Source organism: Simochromis diagramma, unplaced genomic scaffold, assembly GCF_900408965.1.
Source record: "Simochromis diagramma unplaced genomic scaffold, fSimDia1.1 OVJJ01000361.1, whole genome shotgun sequence".
NCBI lineage: Eukaryota > Metazoa > Chordata > Actinopteri > Cichliformes > Cichlidae > Simochromis > Simochromis diagramma.
Genome location: NW_024386860.1, coordinates 2122466 through 2144485, shown reverse-complemented (window position 1 = coordinate 2144485; position 22020 = coordinate 2122466). Strand labels below are relative to the sequence as shown.

Here is a 22020-nt window from a genome sequence, read left to right as displayed (position 1 = left end):
TCCAGTTTCCTCATTTTTTGTGCGTCTAGACAAAACAGAGGTTCATTGTTATTGTGAATATTACATCCAATGTGTAATTAAAACTGGAATTTTATCCTTTCCCATTTTTCCTCATTCAAAGTCCATAGAGAGACCATACAAATGTGTTGTATATATGCTATATGTGTGTAAATATTTACTGGACTGAAATAGCAACAATTAAAAATAAGAATCAGATTTAAGAGTAAACATAAATGTCCATGTCAGCTACAATGGATGCAAAGAAATTAAGGATTGAATCTATTCTTTGTTTCAGAAATGGCAACAAAGGGGGCAGGAGAAATAATCAAATAAAATCTCTCGCTATTATTTACTTATTCAGTTTGGTTTGTGCATGCAGCTCAGCTTAAAAGGTCAGAAGGAGCGGTAACAATTTGTTATACTTCACGGTACTCACTGATGATGTCATTGTGTAGAGGATTGTGCTTTAGATAGTTACAGTTTACACACACACACACAAACAATGAAATATGGCACACCTGACAGAAGTTTACTGGAATACACATTGTGCTTTTATTTGCTGGAGTCTCACTTTGTGAAATATTTTAGCCTTTCTACTTTCTCTTTAACAGAAGTTGCTGGTAGTTTGAGAGATTATGAAACTCACTGGTACTAAAACATCTGTCCTTTTGGCTGTGAAAAAGCCCTAATGACCATATGTATGGTCAACACATCTGTGATTTTGGCTGTGGTTATTCCATCTACTTGTTTTGGCCATACCTCTAACTGGCAGTAACGATCTGGAGTAAACAAAGATATACAAACACACGTACAAACAACATCAGACAGTTGCGCACAGACAAAAACACCGTAAAGCCAGGGCATAGATTGTTCCACAGTAAATGGAAAAATGGGTGGGTAGCACAGAGCACGCAGGCATATTAAAGGCAGTCAAGGGAGATACATCGGGGCTGCAAATATCAGCTCATTAACACTAAGCTATCCTGCTTGGCATGCATGTTTGTGCACAAAAATGTCTGCCACTGAGCTTTACAGGTCATTACAGTAATGAGTAATTTAGGCCTTGGGTCAACAACTGTCACCGGCTACCGAAAAAAAATGCAGGAAATCTCACTGCGCTGCCAGGCACTCGCGCGAGTGTGAACGCATCTGACGGAAACACGTCACAAGAGCGCTTTAGACACAGGTAGAGAGAGAAAAGAGTGGCAGATTAATGTAAATGATTTGAGAGAGCAGAGCGAAGCACAAGGCAAAAAAAAAAAACTTGCTGAATTATTTTTAATTTCAATTAATTTTTTTTCTGTTCATTGCCGTTGCTAAGTTAGGGTGATAATTATAGCGGAAGATAATTAAAGATTTAATTGGGCTTGATAAAACTTTTGGAATTGTTTATTGAATTGTTCTCAAAACCAGAGGTAACAATTAGAAGTTCTGTAAAGTCACATGTCTGTTTGTCATAGTTTATGCTTCTCACCTCGTCTCCTTTTCTTCTCTTTACCGCTGAAACATCTAAAACCTCCAGAACAAACGAGAAGAAGAAAAAGATTTCAGCCAGTAAGAGAAAGAGAGAGAGCACTTTTGGATATCATGCTTCATATAGGCCATACACACATTTATGTGAATAACAAACAGGAGCATCAGCTGATAACAAAGTGATCGGTCCTTTTATATAAGTCAATTAAAAGAACAACAGCACATTATTGAAAAATTAAAATATACTCTCTAATAGTAAGATTAAGGCATCATCACAGACGGCATGCATAAGCGAAGCGGAATTAGCAATAAAGAGAAAACCGCTAATTGGCCTGTATTTTGTATGCTCTGTGTCTGCAGCAGCTCTGCGACGGTAAATTCTATAACAATAGTTTCTTCAAAGTTGGTCATACTCATCAAGTTTTTACCATATTTTTTCCTCCACCCCCTGCAGTAGAAGTTCTCTTCAGTGGAAGTTAATATATATGAACAGAGAGAATCTGTTTCTATCAGTTCTGTGCTACAAGGCTCGCTCTCGCTCTCTTGTCGTGGATTTATTATGCATGCACGAGTGTTGTTTCGCCCTATTTTTTGGATTTCACACTGAACCGGGATTGCGATTAAAGCTCGTGTTGCAGTGCTGTTAACAATTATCACATCTGATCAGTTACATTCGAGTAGGTCCGAGCCAAAGTGCCTCATAATTTTGAGGAGATGCAAATTTGCACTTGTTTTCCAATACTGTTCAAGTGCTCTCCACCCGGATTTGTATCTATTCCCGTTCATTTTTAAGCACACTGACGAATATACAGAGAAAGGGAGAGGAAGAAAATAAATAAAGTGAAAAAGTACATGAAATGCTTCCGAAATTTGCAGTAATACAATTACAATATTTTTATATCAACATCTCTGTGTTGGCTGTGTATATCTCAGGGTGTCATGTGGTAAGTGTAAACATATTGCTTTTTTATTTGGCCATTCCACTTCTTTAGTCAAATAAAAAGGTGTTTCTTATCAAATTTAGTCTACAGTTTTAACTAGTGGGGCACAAAGTAAGTGCCAGCTTCAACAAATGCCAATATCCTGACCAAATGTCCAACTGGGTTATTAACAAATAATAACTATGTACAACATAACATCAAATAGCAACTTACAATAAAGCCTATTAGAGCTCAGTAGCACATGCTCACAATCTGAAACAGCTGGTGTTCTTAGCACACACCCTAAGCAGGGCCACCATTAGGGAGTTTTCCCACTAAAATGTCAATGCAGATTGGCGAGAGATAAAATCTGTGGTCCCCCTTTGGGCCCGGGTCCCCAAGCAGCTGTGAATAGGCACGCCTATTCACGAGACAGTGTGACTGGCTTCATCCCTCGATCCTTATCAAAAATGAATGTTTTTCCTTCGACCATGCTCCACTTGGAAACTTCCCTGGCAGTGAATTCATCATGTCCTTGGAGGAGGTCATGATCTCTCTGCTTAAATCTCACCCAAACAACCACTTTTGTTTTACATTAGATCAAAGAAGCGAATGGCTCTCAAAATAATGTTACAGTATAGCTTTAATATAATATCAGCGCAAAAGCCTGTAACCGTTCTTCATTCTATCACTAAGTTGAATCTACAGGAATGTTGTTCAATATTTAATTACAACTTACAAGAAAGTGACCAGTGAGGAGGGAGAAACAATTTAGCTCGAGGGCAGCAGGCAGGGAATGAGATTTTAATTCTTTATTATAATGCATTTGATTAAATCATAACAAACTGTCACGTCAGTCACACAGACAACAAATTGTAAACGACTACAGACTATTTCTCCCACTGTTTACCACGCCGAGCATAAAATGAAAGCTTCAAGTAAAGTGTTTTCAGCCCGAGTTTTCTTTGATTTTTCAGAATACATAACCACTCATACACTCTTACACAGACACCACATAAATTTGCTTTTTTGACTCAAAATATTTGACTATCCTATTGAAATTAGCTCAAGTGGCTTTCAAAGAGTCATATTTAAGTTATAATATATTTCAGAGATATGCCACCAACTCCATTTTGTATTTTTAAAGGGTCCTAATTATTCTGCAAGAGGTTTCTCATTATGGCCTGCATGGTTTGCTGCTGTAATTCAGCTCAGTCAGTGAAGTATCCTATAGCTGTCTTTAGCTGGAAATCTTATTAATTAATTACTTGAAAACCTCATAAATTCATCCAGCTTCCTCTTTGTCCTTGACATGGTTCCACCTGAGTTCAATTCAATGTCAAGATGTAAGAGTTACATTATGACACTGATAAGCATATTATCATATGGTTCTTTGATTTATGGTGCTGTTCAGCAGTCTTGAAGGTCAACTCAGAAATGAAGAATTTAAAAAAAAAAATGTAGTTACGGTTATTTAAAAATCATCTCCACAAGCCTCAGTGCAGCATGTTCACTGCTAATGAGCATTTTTTGATTTTATATACCATAGGAGTCATCAAAAAGAAAAAAAAGGGGCAGTCTGAACTGTAATGATGGCAGTGAATCAGAAAAGGTGCTGCCACAGTTTAAATCTCTAGAACTCCCAGACGTTCCCAAAAGGATATTCATGTTTGGGGGCATTTTTCATGAATATATTGTATATCATTAGTTTGCAGTGCACATATTCTCAAATGCTGACAAACCACGTCTGTAAAACACTTTAAGCGTGACCTGTTCATTTCCACAGCAGCTCAAAGACATTAAACTGTGTGTCTGAAACTCTGGTCATGGTCCAAAACGACTCCTATTTGTGGCACAATTTCAGCTATAAAAAGGGATAAATTGGCACTTCTCCTACAAACTGTGGATAAGCGCAAAGAAAAAGAAAAAAAGCATGGATGCTCACAGCTCTGCACAAACACTCACACGCATAATCATGCAAACAATCACTGTCCATTCAGGTCTGCAGATACATCAGTTGTGCTTATTCTGCAAACAGATTCATGCCAGTGAGGTAAATTGAGGTCTAGATTAATTTGGCACCGGTATATCAGGTTGACACATTATGTGTGACTGTGCATGCATAAGTGTGTGTATAAGAGGGGACTAACTATGTAGAGGTGTTTCTATAAGAGTGTCTATAGTGGAAACTTGTATGAGATGTGAACATTTAAACCAAATGAAAGCTAGCGCGCTTGATTTCAGCATTCAGCAGAAAAATGGGCAACCTCTTGCCAAGACGCTTCTGACATAAACAAATGGCCTCTGAGTTGGCCCACGCACGCACACTTAAGTGCACGTTTCGGCTTTGATGCGTTCACACCTTTTCTCACGTCTTTCTATGTATATTTTTCTCGTTGTTAAAAGTAATTATCCTGACAGAGTCAGAGAGGTGAGAAGAAAGGGTTTGGGAAAGGCAAGCGCACAGAGATATATACAAAACCTCTCATGTACACACATCCACTGACATTCACTTACACGGTTCCTATGTAATCTTGCATAAGCCCTACAGTTGACCAATTCACAGCATTCATTATCTCAATCTTATCACACCGGCAGCGCTCAAATGAGCACTGCTCCGGGTGATTGGATCATTTTCTTGCAGTGACTTAAGCCCGCGAGGCAGATCAATACCATGCACTCTTGGAACGTCACAGGATCAATGCATATTAGTTACCTTTGTGTTGATTTTAGTATAGGAGAGTCCTACCACCCTGTCCTTCAGCCTCCCTTACCCTTCACACATACTGGATAAATTCCTGCACAGCCAGAGGAAGAGCAAGTTATTTTGCAGGTTAATGTATGTGAGTAGAGTACCTGGATGTAGCAAATAACGCTTAATGATGATTGTTACTGGCAATAATAACGCTGAGGTGCTTGTGAGAGTCTGTATGTGTGTTTGTGATGCAGGCAGGGGTTATTTCTCCTCTTGCCTGCACTCTTATCCTCCCCTTCTTTTCCTCTCACCTCTGTTCCTGTGTGCAGGCATATTACTGAAACAAATTGGGGCCAATAGACTCTGTCACTGCCTGACCCGGGACTCAAACAGAAAAAAAGAGGATGCCAGAAAGGGAGAAAAAGGCAAATAGAGAGGATGAAAGGGAGTGGGGAGTGTGAAGTGAAAGAGAAGAAGAGTGATTTGAAGGAGGAGCATAAAAAGGAGGGACGGAATAAGTGCTACAAAAGAGAGGGAGCGAGAGATAGAAGATGGACAGAAGCAAAGGAAAGAAGCAGAGAGAGAGAGAGAAAGAAGTGACAACCTCAAATTAAATTCCCATCATGTCAGTGTAGAACAGAATTCAATAGTGTTTATTGGCAGCCCCTAGCCTCAGGGAAATTACATTCTGAAGCAGAGCATGGCATGAATGCACACACTCCTCAACACACACACACACAGTCACACACAAGGAAGCATACACATCTATTGTACACAACACTGTGCATGTATTCAGACCATAAAAAAGGCCCTCTGGCTGATGTGAGCATGCAGACAAGCGATTTACTCCCTAAGGTCCGTGTGCCATTTGCATAGCGGTTGTGTATCTGTATCTCTATCCATGTGCTATTTACCTGCATGTCTCTGTGTGTATTTGTCTGTACAAAAAGTCCAAGTTGTGCGTTTCAGATGCTTAGGGGGTTTTTTTGTTTTGGGGGGGGGTGTCATTTGTCAAACATCAGTTTCCTCACAGAGAGATTCAGACTATTTGCCATTTTAGCACATACACAAGTTTCTATTATAGCGGCTGTATTAAACGTGTCCCCAGGCTCAAGTTGCCATGAGCACAGGGCTTTGTCCAGCCTCCAGCAGTGGCAGCAAAGGCAACATGCTTTAATGGCAAGCCGTTTAACAGTTTTATGCAGAGCACATGCAGAGGCTAATATTGCTGATTTCTCTGGGATGCAGATTTCCTCTAAATGGCTAACAATCTTCCATTCTCTTGATCCCCCCTCCCCCCTCCCCACTCCCTGACTCCTCTTGCTCTCTATCTCTACCTCTCTAACCCTTTATATCACTGTCTGTTTATGCCTCTAGCTTGAGTCTTTCTCATTTCTCTTTCCCAATCCGTCCAACACGTTCACTCATTCTTCCCATCTCTTTCTCCAGGAATGCACGGAGAGGGCTTTGGGTTGCTCGGTGGAGGATCTGAAGGCTCTTTTCTACTGTGAGCTGTGTGACAAGCAGTACCTCAGACACCAGGAGTTTGACAACCACATCAACTCCTACGACCATGCACACAAACAGGTACATGAGATGCACACATACACACTGTGTAGGGACACAAAAACTAACACACAGGTTCTCTATCTCTCTCTCTTTTTTCTTTTTAACCGTATTTTCTTGTAGAGTTTGGGTGTGTTAGTATTATGCGTTTTGATGGAAAGCTGCTTTACATGTCCATGTCAGTCTGCCCATTGGGCACAGTTTCTCACCAGGTAACAGTAGGAGTGTGACAACCGCATCATTTCTTACAAGCACACATACTGAGGTGGCACACTTCAACTTGAAGAAAGCACACAAGCAAACACAAACAGCCTATACGCACACACCTAGCACTCCAATTATATTTTAGATTTCCAGTTGAACAGGCTGATATAAAATTAAATAGCCCACATTGATCCAGCACAGGGTAATTGAAGTCGTAGCACCTAAAGCAAATATCCAAAGACGCTTTAATAAAAACAAGATAATAATAAAAAACGAGTCTCTAGTATAAATGCTATAGTAGAGTTAATAAAGTAACTGTGGTACTGTATATACTAGACATACACAGTAAATAAGTATTTTGCTACAACAAGTTTTATGTTTACAGATATTAATAAATGGGTCATTTTGTCTGACAATGTGCATTATAACTTTGCAAACTGGGCATGAATCAAAAAAGGTAATATTAATGGGAATTATCAGAAAGTAAAAAGTTATTCACAAAGCCTTTCTTATTGTGTGATGGCAAATAGGGACATTGTTATGACCCAATAGAGTTGTCAGTGATCTGACAAATGTTAAGAACTTTATCCAAGCAGCATGCAAAAACCGGGGCGAAGTCCAAAATTTTCTTGTACTTTATCTTGTTTCAAAACTTCTAGATTTTCAAGCAAAAAAAAGGGCGGGGGGTCATTTATCTACCTATTGATTTTTATCTCAAAGAAGTCAGACTGTGCATTCTTTGAAATACTGTAGCTCAATAGCAATGCCAACAGATGAATACTCACTTATAGCACCTTTTGTAAATGATCACATTTCTAGTAAAAACTCGACTCGGTTTACAAGAAACACTCAATCGATTGCAATCCACACAGCACCATCACCACAGGCTAAACACGGAAAAAGTCACCAGCATCATCACTAATGGGGCAACTTTCACTGACTGACTGGCCGGGCCGCATAGCCGGGGTTTTCCCCTCGAAGCTGAGAGGTTTGCTGGATGAAGGTTTGAAGCAAAAACAGCGTGTTGTTTATTTTCAGTTAACACATCAGAAGCTGTTCAAAATACATTTTTCAGATATAGTTTAGAGAAATATTTGCAGACAGTGAGGTTAAGATAACAAATATTGGAAAGTTCGGTGTTCTTGATGGTGTCATAGTTTTTGTATGCAGCTGAGATTCTAGGTCTGTGTCTTTGGCTGGCTTTCATTGTGTTGCACATATCAGAAAATCCCCGATAACAGAAGTAACAGCACACTAATTTGGTAATTTGGAATCTAATGTCTCTGTGAACCAAATAGGGAGAATGATTTAGCAGAGCATTAAAAGCAAAGCAAATCTCCTAATTTTAGAAATAAGGTGATAATACAGTGTTTAGTATGAGTGCTTAAAAGGGTCTCCAGGAATTTCCAGGAAAATTTCAACATAGCTTCTGAGTTATTACTGCATGAAAAATAAAATGACTATTTTAAACAAATACAACACAGTATTGCAGATGTACACCAGGCTTGTAAGCCACAAATTCATGATAGAATAGTTCTTTTTTTACCTCTAGGCCAAATCTCAGAGCTGTTGATTTGTATGTCACTGGTACATAAAAATGCATCTAAAATTCACTTTATTCCTCAGCTTGTACTTCCTTCAAAAAGAAAAATATTCAGTACCAAATAACACAGAGCTATTAGTCATAGCTTAAGTATGATTCCATTATTCCAGTTTGGACAAGATAAGGCCAATGGACCATTAGAAAAAGCCTCAGCAGCAGGTTTTCTTCTGCATTCTGCGTTCACATCCATTTTCATACACAACCTCCACTCTGGACTAACAAGCTGTAGGTTCTTCTGATAGCTCATTCTCCTACAGCTATCTGTTGTCTTGCCAAGGCGTACACTTGCACGCGCAAACATACAGACATGCACTTACCCGTGTACACACTCATCTTCAAATGCAGGCAATCTCTCAAACAAGCCAAGCCGCTTCCCACTTCTGAACACCCACACTATGTATCATGAAATAAACATTAAATAAGACTGTTCCTCCTCTGTCATTGTTCTTTGAAAATAAATTGAGGCAACTGCAGGCCAATGTTAATGCTTTGTTTTAGCCAGCGGCAGGCACATGAAACGAGCTGCATGAGGCACTGAGCTGACAGTAGCCACTGGCGCTGTAGGAACACACACGCGCGCACACACAAGTACAGAAATGCATGTACACTCTGCCCACAGAGCAGACAACAGATGAAATTCTAGCTGAAGACAGTTTCCCTGCAGGAGTATTGGCTTTGGAGAATGGAAGCTGATTGCGTTTGCTCTGTCTTCTTTCGCTGTCATCGATTCAGGGATAAACATGTCTGAATACAGGGCTTTATCAGCATTTACTGCCGATTACAGAAATTGCTCATTACAACAGAATTACACTCCCTTTTAAATAAAAGGCAATCAGCCCATTAGCATGGCCACTCAAATGCTACCTAAGAATACATCATCCTTCATTCTAGGGCCCTAGTGGATATGAATCAACTCTGACTCATCCATAGTTGCCTCAGCCTGAGCACTCCTTAACACATCTAAAGGAATATTGATCGAAGCTTTGACAGACGCATTGAGCTTCACAGCACATAGCAAGGCTTGCATGTTGGAGAGCAGGAACATCATTTCCTGCAGTTGGGGACATGACATCAACTTTGAAGACAAAAGTAGCCACTTTTAAAGTTGAAGTATGTCTGTCCTGTGTATTGAGCCAAAATGGTACTGTGTGCAATATTTGATTTGTCTCTAAATATAGTTTCAGGTCTGCCTGCAGTAGGACATGGTTTAAGAGAGAACAATAACCTGGAAGAGTGCAAATGCGGCAGGAAGCAGGAAGTATTTATCCTCATATATTTCATCTATTACAGACTGCTCTCTCTCTCAGGCATTGCCACTGACATTTACAGTACAACAACTCTTTTTTTATAGCACAATGCAGTGCAACAAATTTTTCATCCTTAGGCCTGCTGGCTCCATTCACAGTTGTTCATTATGAATGCCTCCGTGCTTGAACAAGATTAATATTTCCCATAGAATACCACTGGCATCACAACGACTCAGGGCTTTTTGATGTACACTAGCATATGATTGCTCACATCTGCAGACATTCCACAAGAACTTAGATAGTGTCTTTAAAGAATACGAACCCGCATGAGTGTTGATTCTATGGTATATACCTAATGCTGTCTTCAGTGAGCTGACATATGGATGCTAAGCATTGAGTGATAATGTAAAAAGACACCAGCTTGTGCAAGACTCAGCTGGGATTAACCTGAAAACTGTCCGCTCCTGCACAGCATCTGGGTGTGAAAGAGAGTGACTGTATAAAAAAATCTGATGCGTAAGAGCCTAATCTGATGCATGCGTGCGTGTGTGCATGTGTGTGTTTGAGTGTGACACATATTGCGTGGATGGATAAGATAATGGTATAACATAATCTAAAAATGAGTGCAGTGTAATCCTGTCGCAACTTGCACTACAGGATAAGAGTATATATTGTAAACAACAAATCTTGGATGCGTAAGCTATGGAGCAGCTGAGATTATGAGAATATGTGATTCAATAAAAAGGGGAAATAGGATGGATGGTGGTGCACAATACTGCAGCTATCCCCAAACTCCCGAGTCCCTCCTTACCCTTCAGACATGCACAGACAAAAAGAAAGACACCAGCATCCGTGCACATATACCTGCCAAGCATGGATAAAGAAGGGATTAAAGTGTGTCAGAAAATGGAAACTGGAGAGAGGCGCATGAATCATTGTTTCCCCAAGAGAACTGGTGCACCTATGGCTATAGACATATAAGTTCATATAAATACACACATGTGTAAAGCTGAACTAATTAATAATTATCCTGTAATATAATGGAGGTAAAGACCAACCAGTTTGCTCACAAAGTGCCCACAGACACACACAACATAAAGAGCAGTCTAGAAGAAAATGTCAGGCCTTTACAGCATTTAATCTTGTGCCTTTGTGTTTGGTAGTGTGTCATTCTAAGATCATCAAACAAAATGTCTTCTTCCCTGTTTCATAGATTCAAAAGTACCTCTATTTGAGCTGTGATAACTAATAAACTGAATCTATGGCACACAGTTGGACTGAAGGGCGCTAACCAAAATGAAAAATGTCGCTCTAATGGTTCAGAAAGAGCAGCAGCATCATGAAACTGCCTATTCCGCTCATCTCAACCGCACATGTAATCTACTATTCACTAGTTTTGGTGTTTGGTTTCAAGCTGTGTGTTGAAGGAAGGGTCCTTTCTTGAAGACTGAATGGAGTTAATTGGACACGAGGTTTGGAGGAGAACATCTGCAAACACTGCTGACTGATGTGTATGATCTGAAAGACAGCTGCCTGCAGAGAGCTTCCTAAAACTAACTCTTTCTTACTTCTCCTCTTTCTCCCACCCTTGCATCTCCCCTCTCCATCCACATATGGATTCTGTCCCTCTCTCCATCCCTCTTTATCTCTTTATTGCCATTTCCTGCAGAGGCTGAAGGAGCTCAAGCACAGAGAGTTTGCTCGTAACGTAGCCTCAAAATCATGGAAGGACCAGCGCAAGCAGGAGAAGGCTCTTCGGCGTCTGCACCAGCTCGCACAGCTGCAACAGGAAACTCAGCGGTGAGTGGGCGGAGTGTGTATTCGTGCATGTGGCAGCATGTGTGTAATGAGACCAGGGGCAAGAGTCCTGGGGGAGGGGGTCAGAGTGCGTCACATCCAGTCAACAATTCGTAGGTTTGATGGATGCGTCCACAGATGTGAGAGCGCTCAGCTGGCTTAGCTAGGCCACAGGTCCACAGGTGAAGTAAATATATCATGAAGACACACTCTTGCTGACACTCGGAGCATCTGATTCATTTGTAGGTGGAGGACATGAGGTTTTAGTGAAAAATTAGCAGCAGAATAACCATGAGTAAATAAAATGAGCAAAGTGAATTGTGAGAGGAAACTTGCGTCCCGCCTTGCTCACCTAAAGCAATCAAAACAACTAATACAATAAGACAATACATCATGCAATAATCAACTTGATTGCAACTATTCCCTGTGCAATTAAATGTGTTTTCTATAATCAGGTAGCAATATGTGAACAGCATTACTGTGACTACCAATAGAACGCACCTTTCCTTTCCTTCTCTTCTTGCTTTCTTTATCCTTTTCCTTGTTAGGTTATAAAGATAGAGTCTATACTAAAAATTTAGGTCCCTTTCCTTTTTATATACTCTGTCATCTATTCGTCTAAAACTCTATCGATTTCCATATTATTCAAACAATTAATGTTTTCATGGCTGCATTAAATTTAAGAGTAAGTGTCGTAACAGCAGCTTTGAGCTGTGGTAGAAAAGTTTGCATTGGTGCATAACCTCACCCAAAAACGATGCCACAGTAAGTGGCTTTGTGTAAATCTAGAGTGATGCCAGGAAAACTTAGACAAGTATTATCAGCTAAAGTCACATATGCTTGTCCTATCACATCTCGTTGCAGAGTCCAAAGAAGGACCTATGGCCTAAGACGCACAGTCAGAGCTGTGAGTCAGAAGCGTGATAAAGATGTGACACAAAGAGACCGCAGCCCTAAGGACAAACCTGAACCCTTGTGCCAGCCCCAGCGATCCACTTCTACACAGCCCAGGACAACTACTGTCAGCTACCCGTCAGAAAATCTGTGCAACTCTGTTTCCCAAGTACCACCGGCCACTGCTCTAGCAGAATCCCCACTAGTGACTGAGACAGCCGATACAAACACTCCTGCAGTGAGCCCCCAGTCTTGCCACAGCCTGTATCCTCAGCTGCCTCTCTCTTCACAGGGGAGAGTGGGAGGCAGACTTGGAGTATCCTTCTGTTTCTCACGCAGGGGGCCTAGGCTGGAGCCTTCTGCCTCTGTTTTTTCAGACCTGGAGGAGGAGGAGAGAGAGAAGAGGGAACAAATGAAAGAAAGGATAAGGGGAATAATTGAAGATATTGACAGGGAAATTGGGGTAGCAGATGAGAGGAAACACAGCGCAAGTGAAAAAAAGGATAAGTCTGGAGCTGACAGTGTCTTACCAAGCGACATGCACCCGTTCCCAAGAGAGGCCACAAAGGAGGAGGAACAGGTTGAAAAAAGAGACTTAGTAAAAGAACACTTTCCTATTTCCACATCAGCACCTGATAATCAGAGTCATGATTCGCTGTTCTCAGCGTCTCAGGTGACCGTATGGGGCATAGGATCAGCAGTAGCACACACGGATACCAAACACACAGAAAGCAAGTCAGAGGAAAAGCAAGAAACGGAGAGCGAGCGGGAGGCGAGTCAGGATGTGTGTGTGCTCGGGAAGGATGGCTCTACCCGTCTGAGATGGCCTGTCAGTTTGCTTAAGTTCACCAAGTCTCAACCACACATCTCCTACAGCTGCAACCCGCTCTGCTTGAACCTTCAACGGCCAGAAAAAGTCACAGAGAATCTGAAGGACTCACAACAAAATCAGTTGTGTTCCCTTTCAGGTGAATCAAAACTACGCACACCAGCTATTCTTAAACCAGACACTCAATCGTGTTTACAAAGACAGATAAGACAAGAGTTGAGAGCACACAGGGAGAAAAAAGCTGCAGAAATTTTCAAAGCAGAGCAACATATCGATGTGGAGACAGAAGCACACCTGTTCCTAAAGAACAAAAACCTTTTATCATCAGAAAGAAGACCAGAAAAAGAACGATGCATGCTAAGTATGGAGAACTGCATGCGGGCAGCTCCCCATCCATTTGACCCCACTCATAGTGACAGCTCTGATACAAACTTCCAGAATCCTCTGGGAGGCAGATTAGAGGGTGCGAGAGGGATCAGGGAGAAAGCCATCACAGCCCTGAGCTGTAAATTAGAGTCTGTCACCCAGCCTGGCACACAGGAGATGTGCATCAGTCCATCCAGGTGTGAGTGTGGGAGTGAGACAATGTGCAAGTGTGCCAGTGCTCCACAGCCGTATGTGGGTGTCTCTGAAGTATCACACAAAAAGAGGAAAGCCAGCACAAAGAAACACAAGCTGGGAAAGAGAAAGATGGCTGAGAAGGAAAAAACTTCAGACAAGCGCCAATCAGCAAGGTGCAAAGTGAGGAGTGTTATCTCTACAGTCTCCACTGGAAGAGAGAGGAGAGGAGAAACTGGAGGGAGATGGGGAAAGAAAAGGAGGCAAAGAGAGACGAGGATGAGGAAGGTGGGGGGAGCAGGGAGCAGCTGTCTCCTGGGGAGATGTGAGGCTGAGCCAGTATCTGTCTCTGTCAGGAAGAGGAGGCCTCATAGGAGCCACAGCACTGAATGCCAGTCACAGCCAGACAGAGAGCAGGCAGAACACTCCAGCGTCTACTCCCATCTCAGCAGACACACAGCAGACCGAGACACCGAGAAGGAGGGAAAGCGAGACGGAGACGCGGCGACTTTTCCCTGGCGGTCTCACTTCTCCTTACATTCCTTCTCACCAGGATGTAACTCAAAGCTGTTTTGGGAAAGGGGTCACCATAGCAACCCCAGGAGTTTCATTGACTGCTGTTACCCTGACAACAGCTGCTGTAACAGCTCGATGAAAAAGCGAAAACTCCTCCACGGGGACAGGAAATTCATTCATAGTAAGAGGAAGAGTTTGAGGCATCGTGAATTCTGGGAGGAGAGGGGGAGGGAAGCACAAGGGCATTCAGGTGGCCGAGACAGAGGCCTGACTTCAGGTACAGAAGAGTGGGAGTGGATGAGAGGGGCCTGTCCTGGAGGTAGTGAGGAGGTGAGGTCAAGGACTGGGTGGAGCTCGAGGAGCAGAGCAGTGGAGTGGGATAAGGCTGCAAGGTTTAGCCCCAGTCCTAAGCGCTGGGGCAAAAGGCGCAGACATCTTAGCACTGAAGATGTCGACTGGGATAGATGGACATGGGGCAGCAGTGACAGCTGGGAAGACAGGGGGACACACAGGTCCACATCAGGCTCCAGGACAGGAGCTGACAGCAGAGACAGCCCGGGCGGTGCAAGGATATGTGCAGGCACCAGACGCTCAAGTTCAACACACTTCTCGAGCCCTGAGTGGTGGACAAGCAGACAGACGTACAGCTGCCAGAGTGTGATCAACACACAGGACAGCAGATGCCACAGCCCACGCTCTTGCAGCCCTTGTAGCAGCACCAACATGTCTGAGCTGAGCTGGGAGTGGAGCAGGAGTAGCACCTGCTCAGGAGTCACTATGGATGGGTTGACAGTTAGCTCCTGCAAGACGTCCTCGGGGGCTGCAGAGGCCAGTCAGCAGGCAAAAAAGCAGAGCAGCCTCACGTCCATTTCATCTGCCCTCTCCTCGAGCCCGTTCACACATTCATCTCCCAACAGATCCACTTTTTCACCGACAGTTCCAAGTGTCAACACACATAATTGTGACCGAAGTCTTTCACAGCTAAAGGATTCACAGTCTAGCCAAGGGCCCTCTGCTTCTGTCAACATGAGGGGCCCAGGCACAACCCTTTCAGCTTTATCCCCCAGTAAGTTACTGCTACAAAAACCATCTAGGTTGCTTCTGCCCCTTATAGGAAAACTACCTGCAATTCAGCGAAAGGCTCAGAAGAAAAAGGGGCTGCTTGAGAAGAGTCAGGAGAAGGAGAGAGAAGAGGAAGAGGAAGCTAAGAGTTGTGGCACAGATCCTGGAGCAACCACTGACAGTCAGAAATGTTCTCCAGTTGGGTCAAATCCCAGCAGCATGCCAAATGCCTGCCCATCACAGATTAGAACTGACGATGAACAGACAGGTGGAGAGACAGCTCCGCCGATCAGCTTTACCGCTGAAGAGATGGACAAATATCGTCTCCTGCAAGAGCAGGCAAGAGAGCACATGCAGAAAGTCCTGGAAAACATACAAGAAAACACAGACAAAAACACGCAGGCAAACTACACACACAACCTGCAGACAGAGAACTGTGGGAATTCAGAGGAGCAATACTCATCTCCGCAGCCTCAAGCCCAGTTAATTCACACAGACACGATGCATAAGCAAGTACACCACACCCTCCAGGTCAGTCTCCCACTTCCACACGTCAACCCACAAGAGAACTTTAGTCAGCCCATAGCTCTGGGTGTCCCAAACCTCACCCCACTCGCACCATCTTCCCCTCTCTCGAATCTCCATCACATCATTTTACAGCACACAGGCCTATCCATGCCCCCTCACTCTTCCTCGACTTCCAGCTCACCCCCCTCTCCTGCCATCCACCCACAGCCAGTTCCACTTCCTCACCCCCTCCCCCCTCGCCACCCTTCCCTCCCTCATCATCTTCACTTCGCCCCTTTCTCCATCTCCTCCCTGTTTCCCTCCATCCTGCTATCACATCCTCCCACCCTTCTCCTTCCCCAGTCGCCCACTTTCCACGCAACCCCAATCTCTCCACTCTCCCCAGTAGCTCTGCAACCCTTGAATCCACAGCCTATCATGGACAGATCGTGGCCAGTGAAGTTTCAACAGAAGGCGTTATGATTTTGAGAGTGGGTGCCGTGTTTATTAATCTTTCTTGGCAGCACTGGCTTGTGGGAGAGAGAAAAGAGGAATGTTTGGTTTGAAGAAAGGCCTGCTATTTGAAATCGGGACGTGTCAGTGCTTTTAGTAGTATCAACTCCAACTCTTATTGCACATATGCCTTCAGACACAGATACACACCAAGACACACACGCTCGTTCGCATGCATACACACAAACAGCCAAACTATTGACTGTTTTCAAATGAGAATTTGTTTCTCCATTTAGCCTTTGCTGTGTTTAAACAGACAGTGAAAGAACAGACTTTGATCCCTTGCTTTTTCCATCATTCCTCATTCACAAGCAAAATAAAGAGAAAGGTGCACCTGCTATTCAAAGACAAGCTAAGCTTGTGTCATCTTCTCTCTTTCCTTCTGAACCACAGACAGACCAGCTGCCTTTTGAAGTATCCTTCATGCCAGGGACAGAGACAGTGATAATACTCTCCCCTTATCTCCATTTCATACAGGTTATCTGAGTTAGAGAGTGACTTTCAGCTAACATAAATAACGCTCCAGTGGCCGGTGAATATGGCAAAGACATTTTAACCTTCTTGTGGACTGTATGTGCGGGTGTAAGGTAATTCTGATGACACACACTCATTCACAGCAGGAAGAACAACATCTAATTTCCATATCTGACACGTGTAAAGACCTGCTTTTTCTCTATAGTGTAAATATTCTGACAGTATATGATAATATTAGAATGATGAGAAACACCAAAATAAAATGTGAATTTAACCTTGACCAGTAGTACAATGCTTACCCCACACTCCATGGCTTCAGTGATAGACCTTTTACACAACCTTCCATGTGTGACATTAAAAACTGTTTTTTTTTTTCCTCCATGAAGCATTTAACAAATCAGTTTGTAAGACAGAAATGAATGAATCTGATAAGTTACAATAAAGCGTGAGTGAAAATAAATGGGCTTTCATGCTTTTTTTTCCCTCCCCCGTCTTATTCTTGTTGATGAAGTCCAAATTAAGAATTAATACTGCATGGTTTTTCTGCAGTGGTTACATCTTTCATGCAAGCCTTTGTCAAAGAGTGCACATGGATGATTTTAAAATGGTACAAAATTATTATATTTTTATTCTATCATAATGTTTTTTAGAAATGCAGCAATTTGTTGATTTGGAAAGCAGTTACTGTGTGTCCTGACCATCCCAGAGGCACGAAAGAAAAACTAATTGTGACTCTTTTGTCAGCCGTAGAAGAAGACTCGAAACATTCTGTACATCTTATTATCCTTTACAATTTTTTAAAGATCTGTTTATTCTTTAACCAAATTTCACCATCTAGCTGTTTCAAAACAACACTTTTTAAAAGTGTATATAGAAGAAAAAACTTATTTAATCACTAAAACAAGAATAAACACACACACACACACACACACACACACAGATGACTTTCTTACATATCTCGCCAAGGGTTATGGATGCTGGTAACTGTTGCTATGTATTCAAGCCTGGTGATTGGTGATGTGTCAAAGCTGCTTGCCAAATAGTTGATCACTGCAGCGGCCGGCACTCGGGGAGCAGAACACAGAAGAGAACAGAGCGGTATCCAGATGGTCTATGGGCTTAGACTACCCAGAGCGCTTTGAGAGATTGGATTGATTTGCCCTCCGTGATATCAGTGAACACAGCCCAACACATGAGGGGGGCTTCAGCAAGGGGTGACATAAATACAGGCTCAAAAGCAATACACAAAATGTACACTTTCTGTCCTGAAGCGTTGGCTACAAATAAGTCATCTCTTGCAGAGATTCGGTAATTAGAGCACGGGTCTGCTTTCTCCTCCCTGTGACCCTTGAGCCTGTGTGTAAAGCGCGCGAATTTGGGAGAAACAGAAACCGAGAATCCCTATCTCTCTCCACAGGACCGGAGATCAAACAGACTGTGTGAAATATAGAGCAGCAATAATTAGCAGCTGTTACAGCATCAAACCTTTCTATCGCTACCTCTCCCTCTCTGACACGCACACACACTATTACCCCATTCTTTCCCAGAGTTTAATTTGGAGACACTCAAATGTGCTGCAACTTCTGCGTCCTCAAATGCTGATAATCACAGAGATCATATAAAAGCAAACTGCTCCAGTTCATAACTCCGACTCTCTAATGGGGAAATCCATGAAAACAGTCACACACAAAAGAACCTAAAAGGTGGAGATTGAACGCTAAACACAGCGTGTCATTTCAAAAGCCTATTTATCCATGAATAGCGAGGCAATAGCGGAATCTTCACATTATTATATCACTAGATTTTTAGGCTCCCACGCACACACTTATCCAAACTGGGGTCACATGAAAATTAGCAATCGCAATATCACTGTACTTTCTGTCAGTGACTGATTAAACCATTACCTAAGCCCCAAGATTCGCCCCCTGGTGTGTACATGTTTTGCTGCTGTGTGAGCACACACACACACACACACACACACACACACACACTCAGGAGTGTGAGTTGATTTATGATGGAGAGGAAGCGGTTTCTTCAGTCAATCGCTTCTGAGAATTAATGAGGAATAAAAACTAAAGCTGGCACTCGGTCAAAATCCACCAGCAGTCACAGAGAGCTCACTGCTGAGGCAGGGTCGCCTCTATTGGCACCGCATTTGATTGTTAGATTGCGGGTAGGCTATAGATTGCACTGAGCAAAAAGAGCCCCTTACGGCTACTGAAATGCTCCATCGACCTAAATTGCAGTGTTGTATAAATGAGACACTTCCCCGTCTCTTGCTCGCTTCCTTTCTTTCCCTTTTTTGCGATCTCGCCTCCTACCCTTCTCTTTGATTCAACCAGGTCAGTGGGGCTGCCTTCAGCTCCCCCGGCTGTTCTCTGACTGTGCAGAAGGAAAGGCACCATTACACTTTGTCATCTCAATTCCCTTCATTCAGACCATATCTTTTACATGTTTGAATGCTGTTGTACTGCACAGACCTTTGCAGTGCAATGTGCTTTTGTGGTGTTATTATTACAGCGCCCTTCCTATTCCTCTTCCCCCCACAGTGACATTCATTAAAAGTTTTCCTTGTGCTGTAAAAGAGACTGTAATACAGTTTCTCTCCAATTTTCCCTCTTTTTACTGGATCTCTGTGACTCCTAGGTGTAGGTGTTATACTAACAGCAAGGGTATTATTCTAACTGTTTTACTCAACCACCAAATGACACTGAAGCAAAAAGGAAAATAATGTAAAAAAGAAGAAGAAGAGGGTAGAAATTCCCTTTTTCGTGAGTTGAATAGCGAGATGATCCTTTAATCACATATTTTATCATATAGGACTCTGAATTTTCTGTGATTTTGATGCATCACCTTGTTAGCTTTTGTGAGCTTTTGAACTTCCATAAAAGAGTACACTTCAAAGAGTAATCTGTCACCACTGATGCATAAGAGATACTGCTCAGACAGGTGTAATATATGGAAAGCTAAGCGGATCCAGGCTGTTTAGAGCTTTTACATCAAAAACGTTGCATTACTGTGTATAATTCTGAACCATGTAAAGCCAATTTATCATAGAGATTGCTAGTCTATTTTTTTGTGTTATTTCAATTATTTACTTTTTGCTTGGCTTTCACGTTGAGTCAAAACTTGTTTGCGTAAGACTTGTATTATGTGGAAATGACTATGTGAATTTTGGTCTACAATGGATTTAAGGATTAGGGGAGGTGGTGGGCTAAGCGATACTCTAACATGTGGCACAGTCCCCCAAGGACATGACACTGTCAGCACATTGCTTACACTCATCTGCACACATACACACACACACACATATACACAGAGAGGTATAATAGGGTATAATTTAGGGGGCTGTAATAGTGAGATGTGATGCTCGGTGGTAAGACAGCATGCCTAATTCCTCGGTTATGTTATCTCTGAGAGACAGATGTTCCCACCAAAGATTACTATGCACACACACACAAACTGCGAGCGTGCAGAGATGCACAAACCCATTCAATCCTCAGACAATAGCAGCAGTGGGAAGAGTCTAAAATAGCCATATTGACCAAAAACACAGATCAATGATGAAGATGACTTTTCTGAGAGTTATTTACGAGAGTTTCTCCAGAAAACTAATGAGGAAAAAAAAAACTCAAAGTTTTCCCTCAACAAATCTTACATTTAAGAGTCAAATAAATCATAACGGACATAACCTTGCGCCTCACTGAATATTTTAATGATCACACAAGTCCCACAAAGCTGTGGGGTTTGTGTGTCAATTCATCAGCAGGGTTTTCCAGGCCGTGCACACAGTTCATCTATTAGGAAACTGTTCTATAGGCGAAATGGTTTCACAGCAGAGGATAAAGGTCACTTTATTCATGGCTGTCAGGAAAACCCTTTGGTTAGATAACCATCACTTGCATTACGTTGTTAATTCACAATTTGGATGCACAGCCACAGCGTTAAGAACATGATGGGGATGAGGGACGCACAGTTCCTGTCAATCCTAAAGTCAGTCGAGACGATTTTGTCCGATCGTCTTTGTCCTGCTTATCTGATTTTCTGTCGCCTCCTAGGCTCTTGCTTAGGATCCCAGAATATCCATGAGCCTCTCCAGCATCCCAAGTGCCCAAGACTCAAAAAGAGCAAAAAAACAGCAGCTTTGAAAGGGTGAACAAATTGCTTGTATACCGTAAACCAAATATGAGTGCTTAAGCGTGACTTCAAGGGGACAGTTTACATAAATGAACATGTGAATGTGCGTATAAACAGTCAAACTACCTCTCAAACTCTTTTCTCCTCTGAGCTTTGATCCCCCTCCTCCTGCTTCCGTTTAACTGGTTTCAGCATTAAGTCTCCAGATTCTGATAATTTCCCCCTTAATCCCTTCAGAGGAGCACCCTGCTTAACTCTCTAATTAAGTCAACGACACATTCACCAGCACAGGATAAACAGCACACGCACACAGCTAGGAGTATCTAGCGATCTGATGCACGGACAACTGGTGGTTCCTGGATTGGGGAGTTTGTGTGTGTGTGTGAGAGAGAGAATGAGTGTTTGTGTGACTGTATTTCAATGATTAAGTCCCAATCAGGAGGTTGTTATGACAACACATGCATTTTTAAGCTGTTAATCCAGGATTATTCTCCCCTCCGCTCATCTCATTACCGTCGATTATTAAATAAAAAAAAAAAAGAAAGAAAGAAAAAACCCACATACAAATGCACACAGACACACACCCTAATTATGGACTGGTTTCTCTGGAGATTGGAGACCTTTGCACCGTGTGTTCAAAGACATTTTTGCACACAGGTAAAAACAACTTACTGCATCTCAGACATTACCTATATACACAATGAAGCGATCACACTTCATAGATAAAAAGGCATGGCCATATATTAATAGAAGTATGATTATTACTGTATTTTTGGCACACTCAGAGACCAATTCTGGCCTTTCAGGGAGGAATTTCCAGCCAGAGCTGGAAAGAAAGCAAGCAAACAGTGAGTGTCCTTTACCGGTGATTGAATGTGTGTCCTTGTGTAGAATCTGCACACCCCTCTCTCAGCGAGAGAAAGTATTCCTGCGGTGCTGAAGCTGATGCACAGGTGAGAGAATGGCCAAGGATTTTGAGATCACCTAAGGCTTTGTGCCGACTATGGCCCACTCACACTAGGTCA

General features: G+C 42.5%; 1 protein-coding gene across 2 annotated transcripts in view; it reads left to right on the top strand.

The window, feature by feature from the left end:
• The window catches only part of LOC120732176 (G patch domain-containing protein 8), a 38068-nt gene extending 20680 nt beyond the window's left edge, over window positions 1-17388 (top strand). For both annotated transcript variants that reach the window (XM_040029589.1, XM_040029588.1), the window contains exons 3-5: window positions 6538-6675; window positions 11378-11508; window positions 12370-17388. In XM_040029589.1, coding sequence (XP_039885523.1) covers window positions 6538-6675; window positions 11378-11508; window positions 12370-16354 — 4254 coding nt within the window. In that variant the 3' untranslated portion in view covers window positions 16355-17388. The remainder of the gene's footprint in view (window positions 1-6537; window positions 6676-11377; window positions 11509-12369) is intronic.
• The last annotated feature ends 4632 nt before the right edge of the window (window positions 17389-22020 follow it).